Source organism: Neodiprion lecontei, chromosome 7, assembly GCF_021901455.1.
Source record: "Neodiprion lecontei isolate iyNeoLeco1 chromosome 7, iyNeoLeco1.1, whole genome shotgun sequence".
In the NCBI taxonomy this organism is placed as follows: Eukaryota; Metazoa; Arthropoda; class Insecta; order Hymenoptera; family Diprionidae; genus Neodiprion; species Neodiprion lecontei.
The window spans coordinates 2131758-2146913 of record NC_060266.1 but is presented as its reverse complement, the minus strand read 5'-3'; the positions used below and the strand labels follow the sequence as shown (position 1 = coordinate 2146913).

Genomic DNA, 15156 nt, shown 5'->3' with positions numbered 1-15156 from the left:
GAGAACAGTTCCCACTCGGTGTTATGACATTAAAAGGTGAAAACAGATCGTCGATTGACGCGGTCTGCGGGTAACACGATAATAATAATAATAACAACAACAACGATAGTCATAATAATTTTAACGACAGTGAGGATGATAATTGTGAAGCAACAAAGGCTCGATATCGGGTTTAATATAGATAAATCGAACGCGGGGGGTATAAATACTCGATTAAATCTTTGGGCGATTCTTGCGCGTATATTATATATATAAAATAATGATTACAATTAAAACAATCGGGTTTTATTATGCTGGTTTGAATCAGACTCGATAATCGTTTGTGACACAAATACGTCAATACGTCAATCTTTGTATAGAATCTTAACGCAAAGATACGTATTGTATAATGTAACTCCGAATCAATCGCCGATAAGTCGGCGTTCAATTATTATACAGTTTGATTCGTACCTTGCTCTCTTTTATATCGTATTTCCGATAGATATTATTTATACGGCTTTATTGTTCTTTGGATTTTTGCGTTCGTCTAGAGGATGTAGAAAAATGATCGCAGAGCACAAAAGAGGAAATTATTGAAAATTATATTATAGGTGTATAGGCGAAAGTATCTAGAAATGGATGTCGAATTTCGGAATAAGTAGAAAGATGAAACTTTTGGAAAAAATAAAATCGCATTTCATACATTCGTCAGGTCACGAATTTTTAATATTCTTCTTCTGGTGTTAGAATTATAGTACTGTAATTTTTTTTTGGTATATTTTAACATTAGCTCAAAAATTAACTTATTGCAGTGCTCAGATTTTCATACAAAAATACACTGAGAGGATCGATATAAATACCGTCACCTGACCCCCAGTATTTGGAAATGGTCGGTATAAGTTAATGGATTACTTCTTTATTTGTATAGTTTTTGCTTAGTTTCATGACAATAATTTTAAAACTAAACTGTAACCGATAGGAAAAAAAATGCATTATTGCATCGTTCTTTTTTCCTAAACCGCATGAAAATCACTTCGAAGCGGGACGAGCGAAATAAATGAAAGAGTAGAACCAAAAAAATAAGTGCAGAATTTTTCGAAAAGAACGTGCCATTAAATTACATTACACAGGTCTGCAAAAAAATTTGTTCTTTCAGTTGTATGAGACGGTTTTGTTAAATAATAAGTTTTCAATTATGCTAAATCCAAAGTTGACTTCCATTTCCCTCCATCACGTACAGTGTTTCAGAAAAATCCAAGGTGCTTGCATGAAAAAAAGCATAACAATAATTACAAAAGCCACCATTCTATTACAATGAATCAAACAATATTTCTTATAAAATTAAACAAACAATTTCTTTATGAAATGTAGCCTAAGATTTCGTGTTCATTCTTTTCGCCTATGCAATATTTTCTTCGCCTCTTTCAACGCTTTCCATTTTCTGTTTCCCTGTTTACATTCATTCTCGAGTCTCGCTCCGATACACGTATTAAATAAAAGTAAGAAATCGATTTTGCGTAGGATTTTTAGAATCCAAAAGTAGGATACGACATTTCCAATTAAACGGTAGTTTTACTCTAAACGAAACTGCAAACACGAGTCTCAAGAAAAGACCTGACGCAACGGAACCTTTCAAGTATTCTTCTCTCTTTCGGCGAGTGAAAATCCATAAGAAACATTATAAAAAAAGAACCTGTGCAATTTTTTGCTCGCAGACTTGCATCAACGAAAATATTATTCACCGTCGTCTTAGAATACTTTCATGTCGGACTGTACGTTCCGGGTGGACTTAGATTTAGGGGCTGTTCGTTGCAGGGGGTAGTTTCGGGGGTTGTGGCCCGGCGGGTTCAAAGAGGAAGGGGTTGAGGGGGAGGTTAGGTTCGCATTTACATAGCGGAGCTGCCTGCCAGGCGGTCAGGGAGAACTAGATGACTAGGCGGGGGGTGTTAAGAGCGAGGCTAGTGGCGGAGACCGGGGTTGAAACGGGGTGGCTATTCGGGCAACATGGCCGACTGACTGCCCCGCGCGACGACGACTTCCGCCAACACCGCGATCATTATACACCGAACCATTTCTAGTACGGAGAGTCGATATAACGTCCCACGTTAAAATTTGACGAAAGATTTCATCGGGCCAAGTTTACGTTGGATCGTTATGTCGATAATCGTACGTGCGTCGGAGTTGCCTTTTTTTTTATCGTGGAAATCTCGAGAAGTACACATTGACGTTCATTTACATTCGCTTGCGCGTAATTGGCGATATTTGTTTGTTTGGAAAATTTTTTCCTCGATTGATCGACTTGGAATCGTGAGAAATTGATTTTCTTGGGATAGAATCAGCCAACTTTGAGTAACGCTTACTTTTTCAGTGTTTGAATAACAGTTGAATAAATTCTGTTCCTGACAATTGATCGTCCGATCTTGAAAAAAAAAAAAATTTGAAACAAAACGTTCATCTTCGTCAGCATAGATTAAATGATTTTTAAGGAATCGCCATTTCTGCGTTTTACAATTTTGTTTCTCGAGTATTGATGATAACGTCATATTTCAGTCGAAGGAAGTATTAAGTTTTAACATTCGAAACTGGATTTTTCTATTTTTCGTGATAATTTCAGTTATGGTAAAGTGTACTGTAGAATATGATTAAAAACAGGCAATAGAACGAGGAAGAAGAAGAAGGAGAAGAACAAGAAATAAAACGATTATAGCATACAAAAGAAGGCGATTTTTTTGAAATTGTTTGATAAACTGCAGTTTATCTTCGAAGAAATAGAATGAAAATAATGAAAAATCGAAAATTTCTCACGTATCGTAATTAAACTCGTGAGAATCTTTACAGTTTACTTAAAAACGACGAACCGAACAACCAAACAGCCAATTTCGTAACGATAATTCGTCAGGAACGATCAAACCGTGAAAGTTAGGCATTATTCGTGCGCGTATATAGCGACTTGAGGCTTAGTCCTAATTTAAGGGTGGAAATGAAAACCACCCCCTGGTAGCTCGTGCTAATTTAAGGCCGACACTCGCCGCTCATTTGTTTTAACCGCTCTCGCTGCTTTAGTCCACCGGGATGTTGAAGAGGGTTGATGATAACTCCGCGTCGTTGCAGAATTCAGCCTCGACGCTATTGCACCGAATGAAATGATCAACCGCAACCGAAAACTATGTTTGACTCACCTCTCAACATCGCGAATATCCCGAACTTCAATTATCGACTTGGATTCTCCATTTTACAGCATCATCATTTTTTTGTTTTTTTTTCTATCTAATTAAATTGTAATCTCGTTTTCATCGCCCCGTTTCTCGATGTTATATTAAATTTTTTCAAAACCATCTTCTCCCGTTTTCGCACCAAATAGCAGATTATTTTTTCAGGCAAAAAATAAGCTGTAAAAAATTTCGAGTCACTTTGGTGTTAAATTTGAATCAATCTCTCGCATAATCGGATAATCCTTTTTCATTATTTTGTTTTAATTAGTCAATTCCACTCAAGATTCTTAAAAACTTACATAAACCGGTGTTGAGTTCGTGCAAATTTAACTTAGGTACTCCGCTTTTTACGAATCTGGAACGAATCTCGAACGAGCTGCTCAAAAATTTGATCAAGCGTCTGCAGAGTAAAATTCGTGCAAATTTATTTATTCAAATTTTGTACGTATCGCGTTTTCAAGGGCACACAAAATACCGGAAAAATTTACCGAGTTTTCGAATCGGCGGTCAGTACGGAACTGCTGTAAATGTTTCTGTAAATTTTATACACGCATTCGGCCCCCCGGCGAAGCCGAAAAAGTTGCAGGACAGGATTCGATATGAACATCAAAGGTTAGCTTCGTTTTCACGTTTCATTCCTGTTCTCCTTTTTGTCTTCTCCCATCTTCTCGCGTCCGTTTTTATTATTTTCCCGTTCCTCCGCACTCGGGGATCACAATGAGACCCGTTGCAACGGCTGGGGGTCCAGGATTCCTCTTCTTATTTTCCGGTCCAGGTGGGGTCCGCACCGGTTGATCTGGTCCTGCTCTCCTATCCTCGTCTCAGCATCCGTTGCATCTCCAGCTGATACCGAAACCGAAAAAACCAGTCTGTTGCTCCCCTAAGCCGCTGGACCCCCCCGTGAATTACCGGACTTGTAAATCCTGATCGTAGAAAATTATTCCTTTTGACAGAAAGGAAAATTTTTCCTCTTTCGAGTATTTATCGGGACTCCGAGTTGAGGTTCGATTAATTGCTGCGAAAAATAATGATGACGAATTTTTAAACAAGGATTGTCCGAAATACTGCAACGTTAATTCCTGTGAAATAATACTTTTATACCTTGGTGCAACGCATTGCAGAAAGAGATCTGCAGTTATTGTCAAAATTACGTAAATGTTTCGGAAATATCGATTTTCCCTCAATTTTTATATTTATACTATAGGCCGGAAAAACGTGTCTGACAAATTGAAAGAATCGAAGATCGTTTTTTTTTCAAATTTCTTATTCACCCTTTGTTTATAAATTTTCTATAAATCACTCAAAGAAAGTTTTTAATAACGTTGAATATATTTTCAACCAAAGCATAAATTCGCAATGATTTTTTTATTGCTGAATGTCTTTCCGAACAAACTGGAAAGCTGCAAATAATTCGTAGATAATTGAATAACAAAAAGACAAGTAACCGTCAAATTTTTGAAAAAATAATAACGACGATCAATTTCACTATTCTCAAATCACCAACTTTTGTTTTCTGCAAATCCGCGCGTTCAAAGTTTGCCTGTTTTTTTTTTTTTTACCATGGACACATCGTTTGACGTAAATCAAGCCTGATTATTTTCATTCTTTCGACCGAGCTTTTCCACCATAATATTCGAAATTCTTTTGCAAATTTTCTCCCCGATCGGATCAAGTAAGGAGTTTGTAAAATTTTTCCTCGGCATATTATATACGTGACGCGTTTATTTCTCGTCAATCGTCGCGCGCGGTTTTCTGTAAGTTCAGAAAGGATGGAAAAAGGTACGATATACAGGCACTCACATACGGTCGTGTGCAAAAGCTCCGCACACATACGTGCATAATTCGCTCACACGCGCACGTCGAAGGAAACTTTATCAGCTCGCGACGCTGTGCGGGATGCACGGTCGGAAGGGTTGGCGGCACGGAAGGGGCGAAAGGGTTGAGGCCACCATTTATTTTCCACCCCTGCCTCGCCACCCACACCACCCCTAGACCCGGCGGACCGCCATGCGGGCATCATTAACGCCGGCCTTAACCACCCCCTGCATCCCCCTGCAACCCCATGCAGCCTCTATCTTATGGCGCTGCCTTCGTTTGCCCGTGGAAAATAGCGGGGGATGGTTCGGCCCTTAGTTCTTGTGTTCTCGGATATTCCCTTGGAAGAGGGAAAGAGAATATTTATAATTAGAGAAGGCGGATAAAGGGATGGAGGCGTTAAGGGATTGAGGGAGGGTCTGACGGGGTGGAGAAAATTAAAAGAAACGAGTTGAGGAATTATACATCTTCTTTGCCTTCTTGTTGTAAACTGTAACATTTTTTTTTATACCCAAAAACGGAAAAGCGTCGAGCAAATTTGTGACGAATGAAACGTTGCGATAAAAGAAGAAGGTGACGAAAATTTTTGAGGAGATAATAGACGTTATGAAAATACAAAGATACAGGTGATCAAACTTGTCCAATTTTCACATTTTATCAATTATGTCAACGCAATTGTCTCTGCGGTGACATATTTCGTCGAAATGTCAAACAGAACAAGACAGAGAAAACGAAAATGAAGAGAAGAAAAAATTCACCATTGGTCAATCTGATAATAGTTGATATAAATATGAAAAACCAATTACCAGAAAATATCGAGAATAAGAAAAAGAAATTAACGGATCAATTAAATACTTGAATAAATTTTTACAAGTAATTCTTGCTTCTCACTTTTTTTCATCTTCTTCATATAAGTTCATTTACTCTCTTTATCTTCTCTTCTACGTTCTCTAATCGAACAAGTATTAGATACGCGTAAGATACGGTAAATAAATGAAAAAAAAAACAACTGTATTTATTTTTTCTATTTTTACAGCGTTCGTTGGCTCGATGATTTTTACGAGTCAAGATTGAAACATCGACACGTTACCACAACGTACTTCGCAGACTTGGGGAAAACAAAAAATGTGAGTCTTTGTACACCTTATCATTTATTTATTTTTCTCGATACATCGATAAAGATAACGATAAGCCTCCCGGGATTCAATTATTCGCGTCTATTGATGCATCGCGTGTTCTTTTAAATACGCCTACACATAAATGCATGGGTATACGATCGCAGAAAATCCTTTTTTCCCGTTCGATCCACCCACCCGAAATTGTGTACATTATGTACAGAGAGACAGAGAGAAAGAGCGAGAGGGAGAGAGAGAGAGAGAGAGAGACGCAAGCGTTTAACAGGAATATATACGGTCAGGTCTGCCGTTAGGGAAGTGCAACAGGTGTGCTTAATATATACGTATATGTATACATACACGATATATATGTGTATATATATATATATATATATATATACGCATATAAAAGTCGAGAAAAAGAAATCGGAATTGAACAAATTTCCTCTCTTTCTTACACGCCGCTTTATTCCTTTCTTCGGCAGTATTTCGATAGCTCGTCTTCTTCTCTCTACGAGAACATTTGCGAAAAGCTGCAGCTTAAACATGAATTTAGAAAAAGAAATGTCACTGTGACTTTGGGATTCTGAGATTTGAATATTACAATACACTGTGCAAAGTTCGTAAATTTCTTCTTTACCTCTTACGTAAAAAATGTTGTCCATGATTCAACTGAAATGTGAAATCAAACCTAAGTCTGCAGTAAATTTTATTTTATTATTTTATTATTTATTTTTATTTCGTGACATACCTGTCATGTGCCAAGTTAACTGGACGAAAGAAAAAAAAAAAATAATATTGTCAGAAGAGAAGTTTGTATCAAAAGCAACGATGTGAATAAACTTTTGTAGCAATAACGGCAAGCTAAAAAATCAGAGACCTTTGACAATTAATCAATGAAACTTGTCAAGAATGCTGCTTTCTTTTTTTTTTCCTGTAATTTCAACTTGCGAGCCTGATATCTGTAACAGTGCAGTAATTATAATTTATTTGACGCGTATAACAGTTCTGCATTAAACGGGAACGATGCAGTTCTTCTGTAACGCAGAAGCTTGGAAATTCAGGGCTGCGATGTTAATACGCGTGAATGCGTTTATGTACGAATGTCTGTGTGTGTATTAATAATCGCAGGTTATTAATTCTGCAATTAAAGTTCACCATGCGCACGGCGACAGCAGCAGCAGTCGCACAGGTTAATGTAACATAATAAGGCGCAGTGCACTTCATACGCGATATGGAACAAGCGATTATAAATGACAACGTAAAAGGAGGCAATTTCAATTTCCCGAAGAAATAAAAAATCACTACCGTCAGCCGTTCAATTAATCTCTCTTCGTCTCTTGTCTGATAAAAGAAACAAATTCACCAGATTGTTAAAAGCGATTTCGAACAAAAAGAAGGACAGTCTGAGGATAGTGAAATCAAATAAAATGTATTAATGAAAACAAGGCGCGATTTAGAAAAAAAAAAAAAATCATACACTTGGAAAAAGATTGTAAATCTGATTGACGAATGAATTTAAATACGTGGTTGTTACGCGGGCTGGTACTTTTTTTTTTTTTTTTTCTTCCCAATAAAAATAAATTCGACTCTATGCAGAGTCTTTGAAAGAACTGTAAAACGACCATCGTCCAAGGATAAAAGAAAACAAGTGTTTCAAAAACTTCGACTCTCTCAAATTCATGTAAAATGCGGTTCGGGTGATTCAAAATCAAAGTACATTAAATCAATGACATTTTACAGAAAGCGTAGAGTCACCGTGTACGGCATTATCTAAACTTTCATCTAACCCGGCCGGTTTTCATCTAATGCCTCCATCCCCTCCCCCCTCCCCCCCACCTTCCTTTCAACCTTCCTCCCCTATTTTCTATCCCCAAGTGAGGAAGGGTTAGAAAGGAGATCGCGTACGTGTTTGCGTGAATGCGTGCGTGTGTCTACGGGGTGGAGCTAAGCACGGGGGTGAAACCAAAGGTGGGGGAGGGGGAAGGGGAATGAAAGCTGCGGTTCGTCTACGTCACACACAAGTGCAACTCGCCTAGGCGGTAAGGATTCCCATGGATTTACAACCCTTTCTCTGCGCTAGACGAAAATCAAAGTTCTTCGATATTTTAGCGATTTATAACTTTGATTTCGAAAAGCGATTATCTGAGAAAAAAAGCGGGGGACGAAATTGAGAATGCTCGAGATGATGGGAATGACGGTGGCAATGTGGTTAAAAATGTTGCAATTTTTTTACATGCTTGCGAAATTGTTCGATAACATATTGTTTATTTGCCCAATTAAAATTCATTGACGATTATTACTCTTTCATGGTTAGGTACGGAATTTGCTCGGTGTGACATTAGCGACGAGTTATCCTTGAAAACATTCCTAATATCATTTTATATTATTCTATTCAAGTGCTTATTCATACATCGCTTCATACGGCGTTGAATAAAGTCGGCAACTGATTCTGACTCGAGTTTGAAGATCTTGGTTAGAAAAAAAAAGACTGAATCAGAACGTGAAAGTAATTCAAAACTAACGTACGAATGACTTTGAAAGGCACAGTGTAGAGAACTGGAAACCTTTTTACCACCCCCTCACGGGATGCTCTTCTCCCTCTATTCGCACCCTCCACCCCCCCCCCCCTTAATAAACTCACATTCTTAAGCACGACGACTTAATTTACATTTTAACTGCTTTGTATAAAAATTCCGTCGTCGAGTCATCGTTCCACCATTCGCATAAAATTTCAAATCTTTCAACCACCTTCGTATCTTGTTCTTTAACCGAAATTTTATTACTTAAAGAATTTCAATTAGTGTTGTAATTCAATGAAACCATTCATTACGTGAAAAATCCTGATCGAGACTAAAGCCCTGAATATTTTCAGAATTTAGTTATAAAAAAATTGTGCCATTTCAACTTGCGCGGTTGAAGTGAAAATAAAAAACAGAATCTTTCAGCCTTGCAATTGCAAATTCAAAGATTACCAACAGTACAACGGTAAAACCCAGAACTGTAAAAATATTTTCAAACTGTGAAAAATCTCGGACCTATAAGCGTGAAAAGAAGAACCAAAAGGGGGGGATGGTGGGGATGAAAGGGGTCGAGATTCGCACCTCCGGATAAATAAATGTTGAATAATCTGGAAGGGGTGGGTTCAGGGGGTTGATGGGACGGCCCGCGCCGCGCCGATGATAATCTTGTATAAAAACCGAATTCGGGGGGTTGAGGGCGCTATTTATTCGGGTTTAATCACCGCGTGCGCAGGCAGGCGGGCGGGCGGGCGGGCATCAGCGCGGCGCGAAGAGTGTTAAAACGGCAAAGCGGCGGAGGCCTGGATCGGGGGCGGCGGGGGTGGACGAACCCGAAAAAGACGTCGGCCTGGTTCAATACCGGGAATCGGGAGCGGCGCAAGCGCCTTCATTTTGTTTTTCCACCGGCGCGTTTTCCTTTTTCCAACATGGCCGCTGTCTCTGAGCCTAGTCTCCCACGTCGGTAACGTTGCACCGCTTCGGTCGCGCGCCCTCCCTTACCAGCCGAGTCTGCGCCGTCCCGAGGACCACCCCGTACTCTCAGAATCTTAACCCCTTGGGGGAGGGAAAACTTACCGAGCCGCCGTCGAGTCGACTGCCCCGCCATCTTCAGGACTTGACGCTTCTACCCCTGCCACGCAAGTCTTTTGGCGCTGCTTTACCGTTGCTCTGTCTTCTCACGGCTCCTCTATTTTATGCTTTTTTCTTTTCCATTCGTGAAATTCATACTGAGCTCAATTTTGAATTTATGAAATTACACAAGATCTAAAATTTATCACGATGAACGTTTTTTTCTTTTTCTTTATCCGATCGACGATCATTGGAAAACTGTCAAAAATCTCTATCGACTTCAACAAAAATCATATCATTTTAAATTCTTTTGCTTTAGATTCGATCTTGATTAAATTAAAAAAAGCAACACCTTGTGTTAATGTATTTTTTTCCCAACAAGGCGCCGCTTGAACTTGCTTAAAAATGATCGGTGAAAAATAAACTCGAGCAAATCAAATGATATGAAAGAAGAAAGAATTTAAGTAAACTTCTAAAAGCAGACGTATTTAACGTTGATAGAACTGATATGAAATTTCTGTTAGCGAACAGGAATGAAAAGTGAAGAGGTTTGATAACAAAAATTATTGTCAAGTAGACGGACAAATGGTATATAATATAAACATAAGTATATATACATACATATATAATGTATATAACGTATAAATTTGTAGAGATCGAAAACTACAACCGATATAAATTCTTGTAAATATAATAACGTAATAAATTTCATCCCCCATTCAACTTCCTTTTTCCGTATCAAAAAAGCCTTCGGAAAATTTTCCTTATTATGCAGTACAACCGCATGATGCAGGACCATTTTCTAATCGCGAGCATTGCATCCGTGACCTGAAACATAAGATGAGATATACTTTTTAGTTCGCGTATCTTTCGTTCTGTGTCAAGAATAATACGAATACGATTTTTCCTCTCTTAATTAGTAAGTATTATTGTGCGATTCAACTCTTAACGATATAATTATACAAAAACAACAAGACAAAAAACTTTCGAACGACAATTTCATTTCCCGAATTTCCTGTAATAAAATGAATGAAGAAAATAGAAATGAAGGGGGAAAAAGAAAAAAAAAAATTAAAAAACGCAGTGAAGTAAAATAAAATAAACTCTGCAGAGGGTATAATATCGTTGGGGGGAGGGTGGGGAGGAGGGAGGGGGAGGATTGCTGCTGCGAGCATTTCGAGAAAGAGGAGGATGAACCCGATTTAAACGACACCGTGGCGCCGCCCCCGAGCCGGGGGTGGCTCTATACGGCTATTCATACGCGAGGCAATTTTCTCCTTTGCGTCTCCTGCTCATGTAACCTGCGCACATATATACATATATATATATATATATATATATATATATATATATATATATATATATATGTATATAATCAACATGAGGCGAAACCAAGTGTGCGCGGAATAGATGCTGCAGCATCCCCTGCAACTTAGGCTGGTACGAGGGAAACTTTGTGCAGCTCTAAGGGTGAAAGGAGGATGAAAGGAGCCGGAGGGAAGGGGTTGAAATTGTGCAATTTTATTTTACAAACGCCATCGTGGGTCTCGTTTTTTTCCATTGCCTTTTACATTTCGTTTTGCTTTTTCATTGAAGCAATGTTTTAAAATTAAGGCTGTTAAACCTAATCTCCAGCAGGGAAAAGAGGCGCGCGGGGTTTCGGGGTATAAAAATGTGGCGTTCGTTCGCTCGCCCCCCTCAGCTAGCAGCCAGAGCAGGTTAAATCGCCCTACGAAATGTTCTTAATATCTGTCCGGCCTGGATTATATACGCAAGTACTATTGCATGTATTATACACACCTGTATATATAAATATACACGAGGCGGAGGGCTTGTGTGGGTCTAATTATATCGTACACACGTTTTTTGCCTGTCCTCTGCCAGTGAAAGTGAGATTTTGTTCATTTTGTGCATTCTGTACTTCTCTCTCTCTCTCTCTCTCTCTCTCTATTCCTTCGCAAATTCCTCTGCCCTTAACTGTAAGATTTCTACAAATTTTACTCGTCAATTTCAATTTAACCCGTGGATCGGTTATTTCGATGAATATAAATAAATATACTGGAAAAGCGTTTTGAACAAAGACGCTAGAAAATAACGTAAATAAATTTCACAGCTTAATTTATTAGTCACAATTTTCCGAGCCATTGGCTTCTATTTTTGCTACTGATCCTTTCGCATTTTTCTATTCCACTTTTGCTTTTCTGTTACAGGTTCTTTTTTTTTTTTCGTATGTATCGTTCATCGTTGGAACAAGAAACAAGCGTCGAACAGCTTCGTTGGTAAAACCTTTGCCGGGTGAATTCGCAGCATCCAACTACGCGACGATGGTTCCGCAGTTTTCCACCTTGCAAGAGAGCTGGGCTGAAAAGGGTTTGGAAAACTCTCGCATGGCGCAACAAACCATCGAAACCATGAATACACGTGTAAAGGTAAGCCACACGCAGATACACGCATACTAATTCGAGCTGAAATATCGCCGTGCGAATTATCATACACAATCTGAAATTAAAGGACCGAAATTTCGGGCGTTGAGGGCGGCGGTAAAGGTGGGGGGGGGGGGCGAGGAAGAGGGAATGGAAAATAATTTCGGGTAGCTTCGCGTTTCCCGCAGCCTCAAATTTTCGGGGGAAAATAGGAAGGGGCCATTGGTGCGAGCGATGGAGGCCGAAAAGTAGAGGAGAGAAGAGAAGAGAAGAGAAGAGAAGAGAGAAAATGAGGAGAATTCGCCCGTTCCCGGTTGGCGAGAGCGAAAACCCCGTATAAATATATATATATATGAATATATATATATATATTCACCGGTTTACACAGACGCGGCTGTACGAACATTCGCGAAACGTGGCGGAATCTCTCTCCTTCTCTCCTTCTCTCTCTTTCTCGTTATCCCATTCTATAATTTTCTCCCTCCAGCTGGGTGGAGAGAAATTTTGCCGGTGGGGTATTTTCACCTTTTTACCCCTTTTTGGTTCTTTCCCTCCCCCACCACTTTTTTTCAACCTCTCTTTTATTCTTTTTCGCGAGAGAGGGGGTGGTTTTCCAGGCAAACCTGGGATTTTTCTTCACCGGCGTCTGCGCGGCCACGCCCTTACCAGCGATGGCGTCCTCGATTCTCAACGCAACGGGAAAATTATTATCATCCTCCGAGAACCGGCGCAGCATGCGGGAGGGGGGGGCGGTTCCACCGGTCGTTGCGAAAATTTTTTTCCTCCCCTGTAACGTCGCCTTTTTTTTTTATTTCATTTCAGTATCAATTTTTGTTGGTTTCTTTCCCCTGTCATTTTTCTTTTTTTTTTCCATCGAGTGGGGGATGGGGGGGGGGGGGGGCGACTTTTTATCCTCTTCCACTCACTCTCTACATCTCCCTTAATTTTTCGAACGAGGAGAGCGGAGGGACGATCTCATCTCTTTTACTTCCCCTATTCACAGAGAAAGAATTTTTCTTATACCGTCAATTCGTTTCTTTTTTTCACCCTTCTCGCAAATTTTCCTTTGTACGATTACAAGCCCCTGCTAATCCACGGTGTAAGGGTGGAGATATCAGAGGGCAGAAATGCTGGAAATTATAAACGGGTATGATAATGTCGTTTAAATCAACTTCTTTGATGTTCTCTCATTTTTTCGTTCTCCTTGTGATGTTTGTTTTCTCCTGTTTAATATCGGAAGCCTTGTTTCCTCTTATTCTTCACTTACAATCAGTTTTACTCGCTTATGTCTTGACAGTTTTTCATAACTGCGATGAAAAACAATCTTGGTAGGTTAACAGAAATGCGTATTCTTATCGTATTTCGGTGATCCTTCGCGCTCAAACCGTTAATGGATAACCGGAAACGTAAACTAATCATCGAGAAAGAAAATGGTACATCGAGTGAAATTTTTGTCAGATACCTTTATCGTCTCTATCACTAGCAAGTCCTTTGATTTCTTCAAGCTTTGTTTCATCTTTACAGATAAATATAAAAGACCCCGAAAAAATTATCCACTATCTAGGAAACAAAAATTCTACCTTCCAGTGAACATGGTGTGTTCTCTTTCACGTTTTTTTCTATTCACAGTTCTTTACCCTTGAATTCGTGGTTTCGAAATTCCTTCAATTTGTAAACGTATAATGAAGGCTTGTTAAGTGAGGCTACTTGTTTTCTCTTAACCTTCTCCAGAATTCCATCTCTATTTCTATAATTGTCATTTCATTTTCTTGGGGGGTCAAACGTACAACGATCTTATCCATCGCGTCTCAAAATAAGTATGAGAGAAGATCACGAAACAAAACAAAAAATAAAATAAAATTCGTACACAATACGCCGGCGTTATCTACTATCGTAAGCAGTACCAAGAAGAAAATACTTGGGTGTGGTGGGGGGGTTGAAAAGAGCAGAAGGGGAGAGGAGAGGTTGAAAACGGTAGTTGCGCGTGGAGGGATGAAGGCGGGGAAAAATGTTGGGAAAAAAGAAACCCCACCAGAAATAAAAGGAGGAAAATCGACAAAAGAAGAAAATAAAAAAACACACACACACACAAACCCGGGTGAAATGGAGGTAGGGAAGTAAAAAAAATTGCGAGAGGGGAAAGAAGGAAACCGAAGCGACGCGAGTCAATCGTCTGTTGGCTCTTAATAGAAAAGTAGGGTCGATTTATGAGTTATAGGTAAACCAAACGAGCCCCACCTCCACCCCCACCCCCAAAACTCCAACCCCCGACTCCGATTCCGCGCGCATCCTGCACCGACCGAACGATACCCTCGAATCTTTTTCCCTTTCACTTATTCGCCTATATCGCTGCACACACGTTTCTCCGTGTAGATATACGGATGGTTGGCGGTTCGTTAGTGTTGCGAATCGCTCCGTACTGCATTAATACGCCGATATAAGCCGCGTGTGCGTTACACGTAATAACGCGACCTTGAACCGAACCTTGATAAATTTTTTTTCAATTTCAATTCTTTCGCTTCTCGATTTTTATATTCACTTTCCTTGCTTTCCCATATTCTTCGTTATGCGATTAAAAGATTTTTTTTTTTTGATTCTTTTTTTTAATATTCTGTCGCCCACCTTTCGTACAATAGCGATTGATTTTACTTTGCGGTTTTTTTTTTTATTTCATCTTCTTCGCGATTCTTCACTCTGTGCTCTTTGAAAATTATCCAATTACTGAAACATCGGATCGGACGCGGTTTTATTATTATTCAAATCTAATGATAATTATGACACGTAAAATGGTCTCGAAAATTCGATTTTTCAATTTTTTCACTTTCGCAGCGTGTCGCAGGACAATTATACACAGCGTGTAAATTTCTCACCGAATATTCGCAAGATTCGCGAATGTTAGATGATGAAATGCGCAAATACATTCAACCTCTCATCATACGCATAATGTTGTACGTGTAATACACGATTTAAATGCGAATAAATGTCGTCCGTCGTGGTTCAGGAAGGTAGAGGGTAGGCATTG

The 15156-nt window shown here is 39.4% G+C and overlaps 1 protein-coding gene across 1 annotated transcript in view; it reads left to right on the top strand.

The window, feature by feature from the left end:
• LOC124295275 overlaps positions 1-15156 on the top strand; it is a 57926-nt gene that overhangs the window by 29533 nt on the left and 13237 nt on the right. The window contains exons 4-5 of the mRNA XM_046744712.1: positions 6043-6133; positions 11922-12140. Coding sequence (XP_046600668.1) covers positions 6043-6133; positions 11922-12140 — 310 coding nt within the window. The remainder of the gene's footprint in view (positions 1-6042; positions 6134-11921; positions 12141-15156) is intronic.